The following is a 14678-nucleotide window of genomic DNA, read 5'->3' on the forward strand; positions in this document are numbered from 1 at the left end:
CAGACATTGTGGAAAAGTGCCACTGCCAACACCAGAGTCCAAAGGGATACATTCTAATGACAAGTATCTCACATAAGCATATTATGCAAATAAAACATCCTAATTATCTATGTTACCCAACTAATTCTGATTCATCCGCCACAGGAGTAACTCAGCAAGATCACATTCGAAACCAGGGGCTGAACCTGTTTTTAATTCTTATTTTCTTTATGGGGTCGTGTTTGTTCACAATACCACTGAAAATATAAAAAAAGAAGGCCCAAGCGTCTTCGACAGAGGGCATCAAGCTGATTCTATACTATTTTACAGAGGCCAGTTCATGAAGGAAGGCTTGTTCACCCGGGCCTTATGGATTAACCCCCAAAAAGACTATGAGCTTGGAGAAGCTGACCATGAGTGATATAAAAAAAAGAAAATAAATAGATGCTCTATGATTTCTCTGTACAGCAGCCCCAGACAATCATGTACAGTAGCTCCAACTTACAAGAATTGGTTTACAGGACAGTAATGAAAACAGTTTATATGAGCACTAATTCAAACATACAATGATATATATTTGAAACAATTACCCATTCAAAAATGTTGTTTCAAAATCACTTCTCATTGTGTACATTTCAAGGTTTCATAAACATAAAACAACTATCTAGTTAATGTTTCTCAGACTTAACACACTGTTGAGTTTCCTATTTACTAAAGAACAATCATTAAGACAAAACACAAAAAGTTGTAATAATAAGCATGCGTTCTCTACTGAAAACAGGTACATTCTAGAAGATTTTGTTGTTGATGTGAGATACGTATTGATAAGTTAGTTAATTAAGATGCTGAATATAGAAATATATAGGCTTCTTCTATAGAAATAGGTCAGGCCTCTTGCTTAATAGTACAAAGCAGATAATTTAGTTGATGTTCTTACTGGTCCTAGATTATGGCAAAATCATTTATATGAATGCAGCTGCCACTACATTAAAGCCATTAGATGCATTTGACCATAGATCACTTTGCTTTAGTATGGGTACAAGTTCAGTACACATCACTGCATTCTCTATCATAAAGTAGGCTGACCTTCTTTGAGGTCACGTAAGTCAATTCATTGCTCTCTGCATTTATAAAGCTCTTTGACATACTGTAATCTCCCTCTGTAGCTAGCATCTACAATAACCATTAGACGTACTAGTTGGAGTTATCATACACAGTCTCAGGGATTGCTAGCTCTGGAAATTCCTTTGGTCTGTACAGAGTTAGGTCAATCAACTCTCTGCAGCTTACTTGTGGAACAATCTCCAAGCTTCTCTAAACGTTGATGTTTTGGTGTCTCTAGGTTAATCCAGACTGCTGAATGAGGCCTGTTACAACTTACTTACAAAACCTTTAAAGGAGTTCATGAAACCATTCAGTCATGGATGTATGTAAACATATGTAACAGATATTGCTTGTTACAGAAGCCTACTGTAGCCTGACCTATTTCTATAGAAGAAGCACCTTTCTATATTCAGCATCTTAATTAACTAACTTATCAATATGTTTTTTTTAAAGACAACTTAACGTCTATACTGATACACCATACAAGGTACATACACTTCAATCATTAGAAAAATTGTGCGTACACTCTAGAAAACAACATATACTTAGTTTTGCACGTATTCAATAATAATTTAAGGTCAATAAAGGTTTTCTGTAAAATAATGAAAGCATAATGTAGTTCAGATAGATCATGATCAGCGGGGCGGGCAATAGAGTACACAACTGTATAGTCTGCATAAAGGTGCAGGTAAAACTTTATTATTATTATTATATTTATATTTTTCTGACCAAACAATATTGTTAATGTGTACAATATAGTTGTTTATTAGACATTCTGACATATAACGCAATGCGTAGGTACTTAAAAATGTATATTCCACATTTAAACAACAATTTCGACCTCCCTTGGGTTATGATGTATATGACATGACAAGATACATTGGCTATTTTAGTAATCTTTTTTTTTATTTATACGTTTATAATCCAAAAGTATGTTTTTAGAGGGGAGGGAAATATTGTTCATGTTAAACTGTAGATAACAAGAACCTTTGGTGAATCAAGGAGTCACTGATGTTTTATATACAGTACTACGCATATCGAGAAGGCTCGTTCTGACAATAAACAAGAAGCTTTAAAGTTTCAAACGAGACTGTCAAGACAGGTCCGTACTGTAGTACTGCACCATTACACTGTTACGTACTACTAATGTACTGTATCTAAGATGTTAAGGAATATCTATTGGGGGGGGGGGACATGTGCACACTATAACACATTCCCCACATCATCTAAGGATGAATACACTGACACTGACATTGCATTTTGTTATGTGAAAGTAGCATAAGTCTGTGTAAAGAGTTTACAATTTTGTTTAAAAGTTTAGAATATGTCTCTTGTGAATATTGAGACGTGGTACATATATATTATTATGTCTTTCAATTTGTTACACATTTTTAATAGTACTTGTGAGTTGTAGACATGTTTTTCAGAGGTTATAATACAAATACATGTTTGGATTTAGTTACACGTTGAGTTGTTTTCTACATGTAAGCTATGATCTTATACAACCTTTTACATATACAACCTTATACATATACAACCTTATACAACCTAATACCTTATACAACCTAATACATATATAACCTTTTTCATTTACCCCATTGTGTGTGTGTGTGTGTGTGTGTGAGAGAGCGAGAGAGAATCAATTACATAAAGTTAACACAGATGGACACTATCTAACACGTCATGACTGTTCTGTGAGGATCACAATGGGTCAGATGAACCAGACCTTCTCCCACTCGCAGAGGGGAGGATAGAACTGGTGTCCATTTTCCACCCAAAACTCTGTCATCCTAAAAGTGAATAATGGAACAATATTTCTAACATAACGTGGGGAATGGTCAGTGAGGAACTATGGAAAACTAAGCTCATATTGTTATTCATTTTGTGATGACATCAAACACTGTATGGACAAAATACTGTAACTTTATCTGTCAAGTTTCCATTACTTTGTGTATATGATATGATACATGATTACAGTATTTTTGTTAAGATAGGAATTTGCTTTTAGGAGTCATAAGAGAGAACTTCTAATCATATCCTTTGCACATTAAGTAGCCACACCCCGAGTGAGGCCAGGGAGCTTGTCAGCATGACAGATGGCCCCTTTTGACTATGTGTGCCTAAAGGCTTGGAAGAGAAATCAACCTTCAGACCAGAAAACATGAGGCATTAGCTATATGTTAGAAATGGTTGAAACTTTGAACCTCAACACAAGGTGAAGAAACTCACCTTCCTTTAGACCAGAGAGACAAAGAGCTGCAGCTCATGTCCATCACAAAAAATGTCCATCACAACAAACAAAAAAATGCATGAAATGAAAATGAAATGTATGTAATCACTACTGTAAGTCGCTCTGGATAAGAGCGTCTGCTAAATGACTAAAATGAAATGTAAAATGTAATGGTTCGAATCCTGAAGACCAACACGAGGAGGAAGAGGCGAGAAGCTCACCTCAGACAATCACTGGTACAGCTGATTAGCTGTCCTAAGTACGGTATCTAGGAAAGTGAATTCAAGTAGGACCATCCTATTACTCTCTTCAGACCATCGCCTACCACGCTGCTCTCATCACCCCACTGGGGGTCATCGACACGGCTGATTAGCCTGTCTTCAGAGGACCACTCTTCCAGAACGAGTGGAAGGGAACACCACCTTTTAGTTCTGCTCCAGACTGCATGACAAGTCATTGAAGCCACAGACAACTACGAAGAAGGACATCTTGACCTCTTGTGGACAATCAGAGCCTTACACTCAAGTCTGAGAGAAGGCCAACCAAACCCCTTTCCGAGAAGGCTTGGTTCCGTGTGTGTGTGTGTGTGTGTGTGTGTGTGTGTGTGTGTGTGTGTGTGTGGGGGGTCTTGGTTGCATGATGAGGTGTCAGGTCACTAGCTACACATATAATAATAATATGTATGATTTATACAAAGGTTTCTTAAAAAAAATATTAGGGTTATAGTTTAATATTGCATGGTAAACTTAATTTAATAAAATAATTTTAATATGTATGCATTTCTGTACTAACGTGTGTGTGTGTGTGTGTGTGTGTGTTGGGGGGTCTTGGTTGCATGATGAGGTGTCAGGTCACTAGCTACACACACACATTAGTACAGAAATGCATACATATTAAGTTTACCATGCAATATTAAACTATAACCCTAATATTTTTTAAGAAATGTCACGGCTATCGTCGTCGTCAGACGATATAGCGAAATCATCGTCGGAAAAGGAGGACCAATATGCAGCAGGATTGTGAATGCTCATCTTGAAGTTTATTAACTCAAAAGTGAACACAAAATAATAAACAACGTACTCACGATCTACTAGACAGTCCTGTTAGGCTCACACACGCTAAACAAGAAACAATCTCCCACAAATGACAAACAAATACACCCTAATATATGGGACTCTCAATCAAAGGCAAATAGACCGCACCTGCCTTCAATTGAGAGTCCCAACCCCAATTAACCAAACATAGAAACACACAGAAATACATAAACATAGACCATAAACCAAAAACCCGGAAATACTAAATCAAACGCCCTACTACCAAAACACCACCCCGAACTACATAAACCAAATACCCTCTGCCACGTCCTGACCAAACTACAATGACAATTAACCCTTATACTGGCCAGGACGTGACAAGAAACCTTTGTATAAATCCTACATATTATTATTATATAAAACTACAACTTAAAACAAAATAAATGTTTATATGTATAATTGTTCTTTTAGGTGTAAAGACTGTTTTTAAATGTATTTTTTCTTAGAAATATTAGTATTTTCCTCTGCTTGTAAACCCACAGCTTTTATCCTGACACCTCCCCATGCAAGCAAGACCCACACAGGTTAAGGTTAGGGTAAGGGTTAGGTGAAGGTAGTGGTTCCCAAACATTTTATAGTCCCGTATCCCTTCAAACATTCAACCTCCAGCTGCGTACTCCCTCTAGCACCAGGGTCAGCGCACTCTCAAATGTTGTTTTTTGCCATCATTGTAAGCCTGCCAGACACACACTATACGATACATTTATTAAACATAAGAATGATTGTGAGTTTTTGCCACAACTCGGCTCGGTTAGAGGACCAGGGCACAAATAATAATATTATAATTATCAATAATTTTGCTCTTTATTTAGCCATTTTACATGTAAAACCGTATTTGTTCATCAAAAATTGTAAATAACTCAAAACAGGTTAATAAGAAGGGTGTGCTTGAAGGGATGCACATAACTCTGCAATGTTGGGTTGTAATGGAGAGAGTCTCAGTCTTAAATCCTTTTCCACACACAGTCTGTGCCTGTATTCATGCTAGTGAGGGCCGAGAATCCACTCTCACATAGGTACATGGATGCAAAGGGCATCAGTGTCTTAACAGCGTGATTACTCTGAGCGCAGCCCTATCCGGAAATCTGGCAGTGGCTTCTAATTAAATTACATTTTCACAGATCCGCTTGTTGCAATTTCGATGAGGCTCTCTTTTTCAGATATTGGTAAGTGGACTGGAGGCAGGGCATGAAAGGGATAACAAATCCACTATTTTATGTCGTCCGTTTTGGGAAATTACCTGCGTAATTGCGCACCCAGCTCACTCAGGTTCTTCGCTATATCACATTTGACATTGTCCATAAGCTTGAGTTAATTTGCACACAATGATGGAAAGACGTGTGTTGTCCTTGTTAATGCAGACAGAGAAGAGCTCCAACTTCTTAATCATAGCCTCAATTTTGTCCCGCACATTGAATATAGTTGCAGAGAGTCCCTGTAATCCTAGATTCAGATCATTCAGGCGAGAAGAAACAACACCCAGACAGGCCAGTCGTGAAACTCGTCATCATGCAAGCGGTCAGACAAGTGAAAATTATGGTCAGTAAAGAAAACTTTAAGCTCGTCTCTCAATAAAAAAGAAAACGTGTCAATACTTTGCCCCTTGATGACCAGCGCAATTCTGTATGTTGTAAAAGCATTACATGGTCACTGACCATATCATTGCATAATGCAAAGTTAACCATTTTCACTGTAGTGTCCAAAACGTATTTCAAGCTGTCAGGTATTCCCTTGGCAGCAAAAGCCTCTCGGTGGATGCTGCAGTGTACCCAAGTGGCATCTGGAGCAACTGCTTGCGAAGCAGTAATTGTTTCAAAACATCTCCTACCATGTCACTGATGCGCTTTGAAACAGTGTTGTTTGATGAAGACATTGTCTGTATTGTTTTTTTGGTCTTTTCCCACAGCATTGTCCTAGCCATATCCGCGGCAGCAGGAAGAATTAAGTCCTCCACAATAGTATGGGGCTTGCCTGTCTGAGCCACTCGGTAGCTCACCATATAAGACGCTTCTAGCCCCTTATTATTATAGTACTACCAGTATGTGTCTCTATGGACGAGGGTCTTACTTTTTTTAACCATTTATCCATTTTCGAGCAAACTGAATGAGCAGCAGCTACGTATGGCTACATTCCCGTCAGAGAGTTCCCGTCAGAGAGTAATGGTTAATGTGATTGGGTGTTAATTATTTGAATAGGCTACCTGTATTTGACATTGTGTTGTTATTTCACTTTGGCAGTGAAACTGTTTGAAAATGTGAATCACATTTTTATTTGGCGTACCACCGACGGCATTGCACCTCAGTTTGGGAATAGTACGGTAAGGGTTAGGTTTAGAAAAAATATTTTTACTCCCCCAAAAAATACTCCCAAAAAGTGCTGAAACTTCATAAAAATTAAATTGTGTGTGTATGTGTGTGTCCAGTGTCTTTTTGTGTGTCAGCTGCAATGTGCATTGTAACACAGTGGTCACACAATATCTATTTTAGATTACCCCCTCCCTCCCACACATACAAAAATAAGTTGCAGGGTTCAGTCATTAATCTAATGGATTAAGACAGACAAGACTCTGAAATGGGATTGGGAGGATTTGACTCAGGAAGCAATTTGTCTTTGGGCTAAAGGGGTTGATCATTCAGGATGTGGCCTTTAAAGGGACAATCTGGGATTGATACATAATTTTGGATTGATGATATATAGCCATTGATTTTTGAAGAATATCAATAATAAATGCCTCAACAATATTAGATTGTTGAACTAAATTATCTGTAAATAATGTAATTGTAAACCATCAGTGTAACGCTTCAAAACATGGTTAAAACTATAATTTTGATCTCATAGATATGCTATGGATGCAAGAACTGACCGTCTATACGTTTGACAGCGTTTCATTTCTCCAGCCCTACAGATGGAGGATCTTAATTTGAGCCAGTTTGCTACAGCAGGAACATAAGAGGGGTTGATACACTTTTCATTAGGGCAAATCAAGTCTGACATTTTAAAGTGAAAATTACAAACTTTAGAAGCCTTTTTAAACATTGAATACACTATAAGTTTGCGTTTCCGGCTGTGCAGGAAAATTCTCAACAACAAAAGACTGATCAAATTAAGACCCTACATCTGTATCTGTCCAAGATTGCTCCTTTAATAAGAGGTGACATGGGGCCAGATACCAAATGTGCCAGGTCTCAGGTTCAGATGGGACAGAAGCAGACAACCAGGAAGGTCACTGTTAAGTGGCAAAACACGGATGAGGGATTGGAATTGTTCGTGCAAGTGAAGTCCAGAAGGATCCTGAAAGGTTTGAATGGGTCTTGCCAAGAAACCAACTCATAACATGCCTGACAATCCTCTTAAGGATCCGCCCCTTTAAAAAAAAAAATCACCTAAAATGACATACCCAAATCTAACTGCCTGTAGCTCAGGTCCCGTAGCAAGGATATGCACATTCTTGGTACCATTTGAAAGGAAACACTTTGAAGTTTGTGGAAATGTGGAAGGAATCAAATCAAATCAAATTTTAATGGTCACATACACATGGTTAGCAGATGTTAATGCGAGTGTAGCGAAATGCTTGTGCTTCTAGTTCCAACAGTGCAGTAATATCTAACAAATAGTGGCATTATTTAAAGTGCAGTTGTTTAAAGTGACTAGTGATCCATTTATTAAAGTGTCCAGTGATTGGGTCTCAATACAGAATATACATGTGATATGAGTAATGTAAGATATGAAGACATTATTAAAGTGTCATTATTTAGAGTGGCATTGTTTAAAGTGACTAGTGATCCATTCGTTAAAGTGTCCAGTGATTGGGTTTCAATGTGGGTAGCAGCCTCTCTGAGTTAGTGATTGCTATTTAGCAGTCTGATGGCCTTGAGATAGAAGCTGTTTCTCAATCTCTCGGTCCCAGCTTTGATGCACCTGTACTGACCTCGCCTTCTGGATGATAACGGTGTGAACAGGTAGTGGCTCGGGTTGTTGTTGTCCTTGATGATCTTTTTGGTCTTCCTGTGACATCGGGTGCTGTAGGTGTCATTGAGGGCAGGTATTTTGCCCCCGGTGATGTGTTGTGCAGACCACATTCTGCAAACCGCACCACCATCTGGAGAATATAACAGAATATATCTGGTCAAAGATTATCTGATCTGGTCAAAGATAATACAAAGAAAAAAACAACCGTTCTTTTGTATTTTTTTTGCACCGTCATCTTTGAAATGCAAGAGAAAGGCCATAATGTGTAATTTTTTCAAATGTTATTTTACCTTTAAAAAACTAGGCAAGTCAGTTAAGAACAAATTCTTATTTTCAATGACAGCCTAGGAACAGTGGGTTAACTGCCTTGTTCAGGGGCAGAATGACAGATTATTTTACCCCGTCAGCTCGGGGATTCGATCTTGCAACCTTTCAGTTACTAGTCCAACGCTCTAACCACTAGACCACCTGCCGCCATAATGGATTATTCTAGCCCAGGTGCAATTTAGATTTTGGCCACTAGATGGCAGCAGTGCATGCGCACAGTTTTAGACTGATCCAAAAAACCATTGCATTTCTGTTCAACATTTTGTATCAAGACTGCCCAAATGTGCCTAATTTGTTTATTAATAACTTTTCATGTTCAAAATTGTGCACTCTCCTCGTACAATAGAATGGTATTCTTTCACTGTAATAGCTACTGTATATTGGACAGTACAGTTAGATTAACAAGAATCTAAGCTTTCTGCCAATATCAGATATGTCTATGTTCTGGGAAATGTCCTTGTTACTTACAACCTCATGCTAATCGCATTAGCCTACGTTAGCTCAACCGTCCCATGGAAGGGACACCGATCCCGAAGAATTTTTAAACAGCATGCCTATGTCATACTGTATAGGTCTTATACTCTACATGTTGTTATTACCATCCCTTCTCTAAATTTATCTTAACTACCCCCCCCCCCCCAATTAAATCCATCACAATCCTCACCTGTCCTTACAATACAGAGTTAACATTCTGAGTGAACACAGTGCAGTGCAGTTTTCCTTTCCAAATCAGTTGACTGAATTGGGGGCCTGAGTTTGGCGCTGAGACAGTGTGTGAATGAAGGTCTGTAAAGTGGGCCAGGCTGTTTTAAAATGATTTCCTGGTCAATCAGAATGCTCATATTCGTGTTCCATTTCAAACTTTTTTTCTCCCGTTTTTGACCTCTGAGAGTGACCCAGGTGAGAGTGGATGTTTCTCATAACAAACACAGATCTGGGGCCAGTTTAAACTTTGAAACCCCATGATAAAGGTCAGGATTGGCATTGTGGGCATTTGTCTGAAGCTGATACTCTCTCTCTGTCCTCCTGTGACACTCAAAGGTCATATGTGATTTGAGGTTGACATTTGGCGCAGCTAATTATTATAGACTAATCTGATTAGGAACGGGGGGGAGAGTTGTGCAATAGTCTCCTCCCAATCTGTCATCGTGCCATCTGGAGAACGCCCTAAAGAGGAGAGGTGAGGGACAGGGTAAGCCAGTTGGACTCAGGAGGGAGACAAGCCAATCGCAGCGGTCCCATAGAGGGCGAGAGACTACAGTTTCCCTGCATCGACTGTCCCCACAACCAATAGGTGAGTGTCGGCCCGAGGAGAGGGTGTATGTAGCGACTAACTACAGTCTTGGCCATTAGCCTGGACCAGTGTTCAGGGAGATTCTAGCTCATCTGAGCAATTCATTGAATTAAATAGTGTGCATTTAGAACATTTTTCGATTTTTTATTGAGGGATGGATTTTTTTAATTGACCGGAGTCAACAAGCCATACTACTAGATTTTATGTAGTAACACATTACTAATACGATCAATTATTTGTATAATTGACCCGCTTCGAGTTGTTTTCACTGTTGTTAGACATAACTCGGAGGTCTCTTTTTTTAGATTGAGTTATATCTGAGTTTTTTTGACTGAATTTCTGTCTGTACTCTTCTTTTATATTCCATATCAATGGCCTTGTTTGGGACAGAAATGAATGGATGAATGCAGTTTGTGTTTGCTCAGCGTGGCTAGAAGTCACAATGTATTAAAGCTGTTGTCTGCACCACCCACTGTCACAGTGGCTCCCTTACCTGCTCTAATTGATCATGTGACATGTAATTGCTCGTTTTGGGTTTGGTTGGTTGCCTGATTATGTTGGCACAGTGTGTTGGTAGAGGGTAGGATTGAAGTAGGACCCAACAAAAAACACCAACCACATAGCCTTCATGTATTTCAAAAGTTCAGTTCTATGATAGATTATTTTAGGATAGGGAAGAGTCAACAAGGACTACAACTGATATGTAAACAGATATGTCAAAAGTTAATTGGTTTGTTCATACAGTCAGATATCTAAGGCTCCCCTTTTGTAGGCCAGCGGATGAATTTCCCTCCCCCAAAAATATAATATATACTGTATATATTTTGGAAGTGTCGGTGTATTCTCAAAATGTTTAGAATTGCAGGAAATTAACTCTACAACTTAAAAAATGTCTCTCTGCTGTCGAGACCAGCGAGCCACTGCGAACCATCAGTTCACATTTTTTGTGGCCCCTACCCCATCAAAATTGCCCATCCCTGACCTAAGATATCTTTTACTGTGTCAGTGTACGCCCAAAGAGATCAACTCTACTTAAAAACAAGATATTATTAGAGTAGAATTCCTGGCAACTAGCCATACAAACTTAGACAATGTATAGGGTGTGTTCTTATTGGATAATCCTGTTCTGCAACCTTCTTTAGCTTGTTGTGACATCATAGCTTTATTTTACCACACATGCAATAGAAAACAGGCCAGGGTGCCTTGGACCGGTCATCCCAGCATGAGATTCCTAAGAAAGAGGAATTACATGGATTTGAAAGGTGAAGATTAAGACCTGGGTTCATGGGCTTATCCATTAAACTGCTTTGTTGAAGACCGATATAAGAATTTCAAACAAGTATGCCAACGTGTTCAATTAGTGAATTCATTCACAAATCCCAAAGACCCTCACGTGGATTTAGATGAATTGTGATCAATATTGACAAGCAACAAGATAAGAGGTACTTGTTATAGCATGGTGAACGTTTGTTGTTTATTTTGTGTGCCCTCTCTCATGGGTCCTCCCCCCTCCTTCCTTCTCAGGGAAAGATGGCTCGGGATATGTCAGACATTGACATCCTTAAGATGGAGTTGGAACAGCTGAAGAAAGAGGTCTCAACACCCAGGGAGCCTGTAAGTACCATCAAAGGGTCCATATAGAGAAGCTCTGTAGTATTACAAAGGCCTCCCTGCAAACTGATACAGTCCCATTGAACTGAATTAGAATGCTGCATTGAAAGAATCCAAACTTCTATTGACCCCTCTCTGTTTCTCTTAGGTGTCCAAGACATCCAAGGACATCATGGAGTGGTGTGAGGCTGCGTCTGGTACCGACCTCCTGATAACAGGAGTACCAGATGATAAGAACCCCTACAAGCCTGAGAAGGGAGGCTGCATAATCACCTAGCTCGCCTGGGGACAAACAGCCCCAGGTGGGACACAGGGAAAAACATCAGATTTATTTGTCAGTTTCAGGCTTTTCAGCACTGTAAAGAGTGGTACATAGCTGCATTAAGTTAGCCATGTGTTCCCATGTGACTATAACAAGAGAGACTTCCACTAGGTTAGCCAGTTTTGGACAACACAACATTGCACACTGACTGGGCTACACAAAGGTCACCTCAGGTCACTTGGAGCTGAGGAGAAGGAGATTTATCCGGGGACGGTTCAGGGGATTGGAGGGATCACTTGGTTACGATGGTGTCCTTCCTTTCTCTTTGACGATCTATGACCCTACCCTCCTCACCTGTCAGTTATCTCTGGCGGTTCTAGAGCTTCCAAACAGGCTCCGGAATGTTCCAAGTGCACCCACTACTGACCTGGTTTTGTTTTGCTTGTAAATAAAGTGTATCCAGTACAGCAGTTTCTTTGACGTCTCTTGGTTCTCTCTGTGACTTCTCTCTGTGACTTCTCTCTTGTTTTGCACCTCATATGAACATGGATCGTCTCATGCTGCACGTATCCTTTGATTCAATCAAGTTGTAATGTATGTTTTAGAAATCAATTAATCAGAAGGTGGGTTGATGTATGATATATGTCACTGTGAACGGATACAGTCCCACTGAACTAGAACGTTGAATTGTAAGAATTCAAACTCACCTTTCTTTTTCAGTCAGACTTTATTTGGATAGTCCCATACAGATGGGCAAACTATCAACAAACTATCTCTTGATATCCAACAGCTTGCTGAGGTTAGGGTTAGAATAAGGGTAAGGGTTGAGGTTAGGGTAACAGTTACCTTTAGGTTTAGGATAAGGGTTACGGTTAGTAGATAGTTAGTTGAAATGTTGTTGAAAGTTAACTACAAACCATCTACTTGGGACTATCCAAATAAGTGGTCTCTCTCTCTCTCTCTCTCTCTCTCTCTCTCTCTCTCTCTCTCTCTCTCTCTCTCTCTCGCTCGCTCGCTCTCTCTCTGCATGAATGGCAAAACTACTGTTGCTAAATCAAAGTGAGATAATGACAACAATAACAGTAAAAAAAGGAATAATAGTCATGGTGATTAGAGAAAGGATATATATACAGGTAAAAATAAAATAAACACCAACCTAAAGTGTCTTAATTAATAGGGTGTTGGGCCACCCTCCTTCTATCGGAGGGAGGTGACACCACTCTTCCACAATAAATTCCGTAATTTGGTGTTTTGTTGATGGTGGTGGAAAACACTGTCTCAGGTGCCGCTCCAGAATCTCCCATAAGTGTTCAATTGGGTTGAGATCTGCTGACTGAGACGGCCATGGCATATGGTTTACATCATTTTCATGCTCATCAAACCATTCAGTGACCACTGGTGCCCTGTGGATGGGGGCATTGTCATCCTGGAAGAGGCCACTTCCATCAGGATAGAAATGATTCACCATAGGTTGAAGGTGATCGCACAGAATGGTGTTAATTGATGTTTAACTTGCCCTCTAAGAGGATGAGTGGACCTAAACCATGCCAGGGAAATATTTTTATATGAATAAAAATTTAAATAAATAAAAATAGTAATAATAATGTGATAATATAAAAAAGCATTTTGCTTTGATAAGTAAACAAAAAGTGGAAGATATGAAAGGTTTATTGCCAAAACAATTTATCACATTTGTGTTTTTTCATCAGATATTATTGCTTTTGGGTACCTTCATATGTGTGTAAAATATTACTGTTCTCAGATTTTTTTTTTGGTGTACAAAAACGTTTTTTTTTTGTTCGACATCCCAGAAAAGATGTTCAGCATGTAAAGCATCGTATCGTGCAATTACAGGCGGCTTGACGATAGGCTCCCTGTTAACCAGCTATACATTTGATACCAGTTGGTATTGAACGCGCTCACTTTTTCATCCTTCTTTATGAAACTGATCTCAGGCAGAGGTCGACCCTCGCTTTTAATTTGCGCCTTTTCCGTGTATCCCAGAGAATGAAGAACCCATAGAACCCCCATAATGCTCTGTGGCACAATCCCAATACAACACACTAGGTTAATTCTCTGATCCTACATCTATGATTGGATGGACAACATGTCAGGTCATACAGCAAAAGCTTGGATTGGTTGCAGGACGTCCTCCGGAAGTGGTCATAATTACCATGTATGTCTATGGAAGGGGGTGAGGCCTATCAGCCTCCTAGGTTTTGTATTGAAGTCAATGTAGCCAGAGGAGGACGGAAGCTAGCTGTCCCCCGACTACACCATGGTGCTAGCCCAGACAGTGCTGTTGAAGTTACTGTAGACCTTCATTGCAAACAGTGTATTTTAACAAATTATTTGGTGACATATGAATATATTTAGTGTAATTTTATCTAAAAAGGAAAACATTTTTAATGTTTCACTATTTTTATGAAATTTCACTGAGGAGGATGGCCCCCCCTTCCTCCTGTGAGGAGCCTCCACTGGTTGAATGCTTATTGACTCAAGATATTTCAGCTTTTCAACGAATTTGTAAAATTTTTGAAAAAACAGAATTCCATGTTGACATTATAGGGTATTGTGTGTAGGCCAGTGACGAAAAATCTCAATTTAATCCATTTTATATTTAGGCTGTAACACAACAAAATGTGGATAAAGTCAAGGGGTGTGAATACTTTCTGAAGGTGCATCAAACATTAGGAACACCTTCCTAATATTGAGTTGCACCCCCATTTTGCCCTCTGAACAACCTCAATTCGTCAGGGCATGGACTTTACAAGGTGTCGAAAGCGTTCCATAGGGATGCTGGCCCAT

The 14678-nt window shown here is 39.3% G+C and overlaps 1 protein-coding gene across 2 annotated transcripts; it reads left to right on the forward strand.

Moving 5' to 3' along the window:
* Window positions 1–9857: 9857 nt before the first annotated feature.
* On the forward strand, window positions 9858–12340 carry gngt2a (guanine nucleotide binding protein (G protein), gamma transducing activity polypeptide 2a). Of its 2 annotated transcripts, XM_045721311.1 has the most exons (4): window positions 9894–9997; window positions 11183–11259; window positions 11522–11611; window positions 11757–12340. In XM_045721311.1, exons 3-4 carry the CDS (start codon window positions 11528–11530, stop codon window positions 11883–11885), a joined length of 213 nt encoding a protein of 70 aa, XP_045577267.1. In that variant the 5' UTR covers window positions 9894–9997; window positions 11183–11259; window positions 11522–11527; the 3' UTR covers window positions 11886–12340. The 2 variants fall into 2 exon arrangements, with proteins under 2 accessions (XP_014060039.1, XP_045577267.1); XM_014204564.2 differs by lacking the exon at window positions 11183–11259 and having other exon boundaries at window positions 9858–9997.
* The last annotated feature ends 2338 nt before the right edge of the window (window positions 12341–14678 follow it).

The sequence above is a fragment of the Salmo salar genome, chromosome ssa06 (genome assembly GCF_905237065.1).
Source record: "Salmo salar chromosome ssa06, Ssal_v3.1, whole genome shotgun sequence".
Classification (NCBI taxonomy): Eukaryota; Metazoa; Chordata; class Actinopteri; order Salmoniformes; family Salmonidae; genus Salmo; species Salmo salar.

Bases quoted from the DNA above. Each gene is read 5' to 3' on its own strand.
- gngt2a (XM_014204564.2), top strand. From the start codon at position 11,528: ATGGCTCGGGATATGTCAGACATTGACATCCTTAAGATGGAGTTGGAA. The intron at 11,612-11,756 runs GTAAGTACCATC...TGTTTCTCTTAG, and splicing joins TCTCAACACCCAGGGAGCCT to GTGTCCAAGACATCCAAGGA.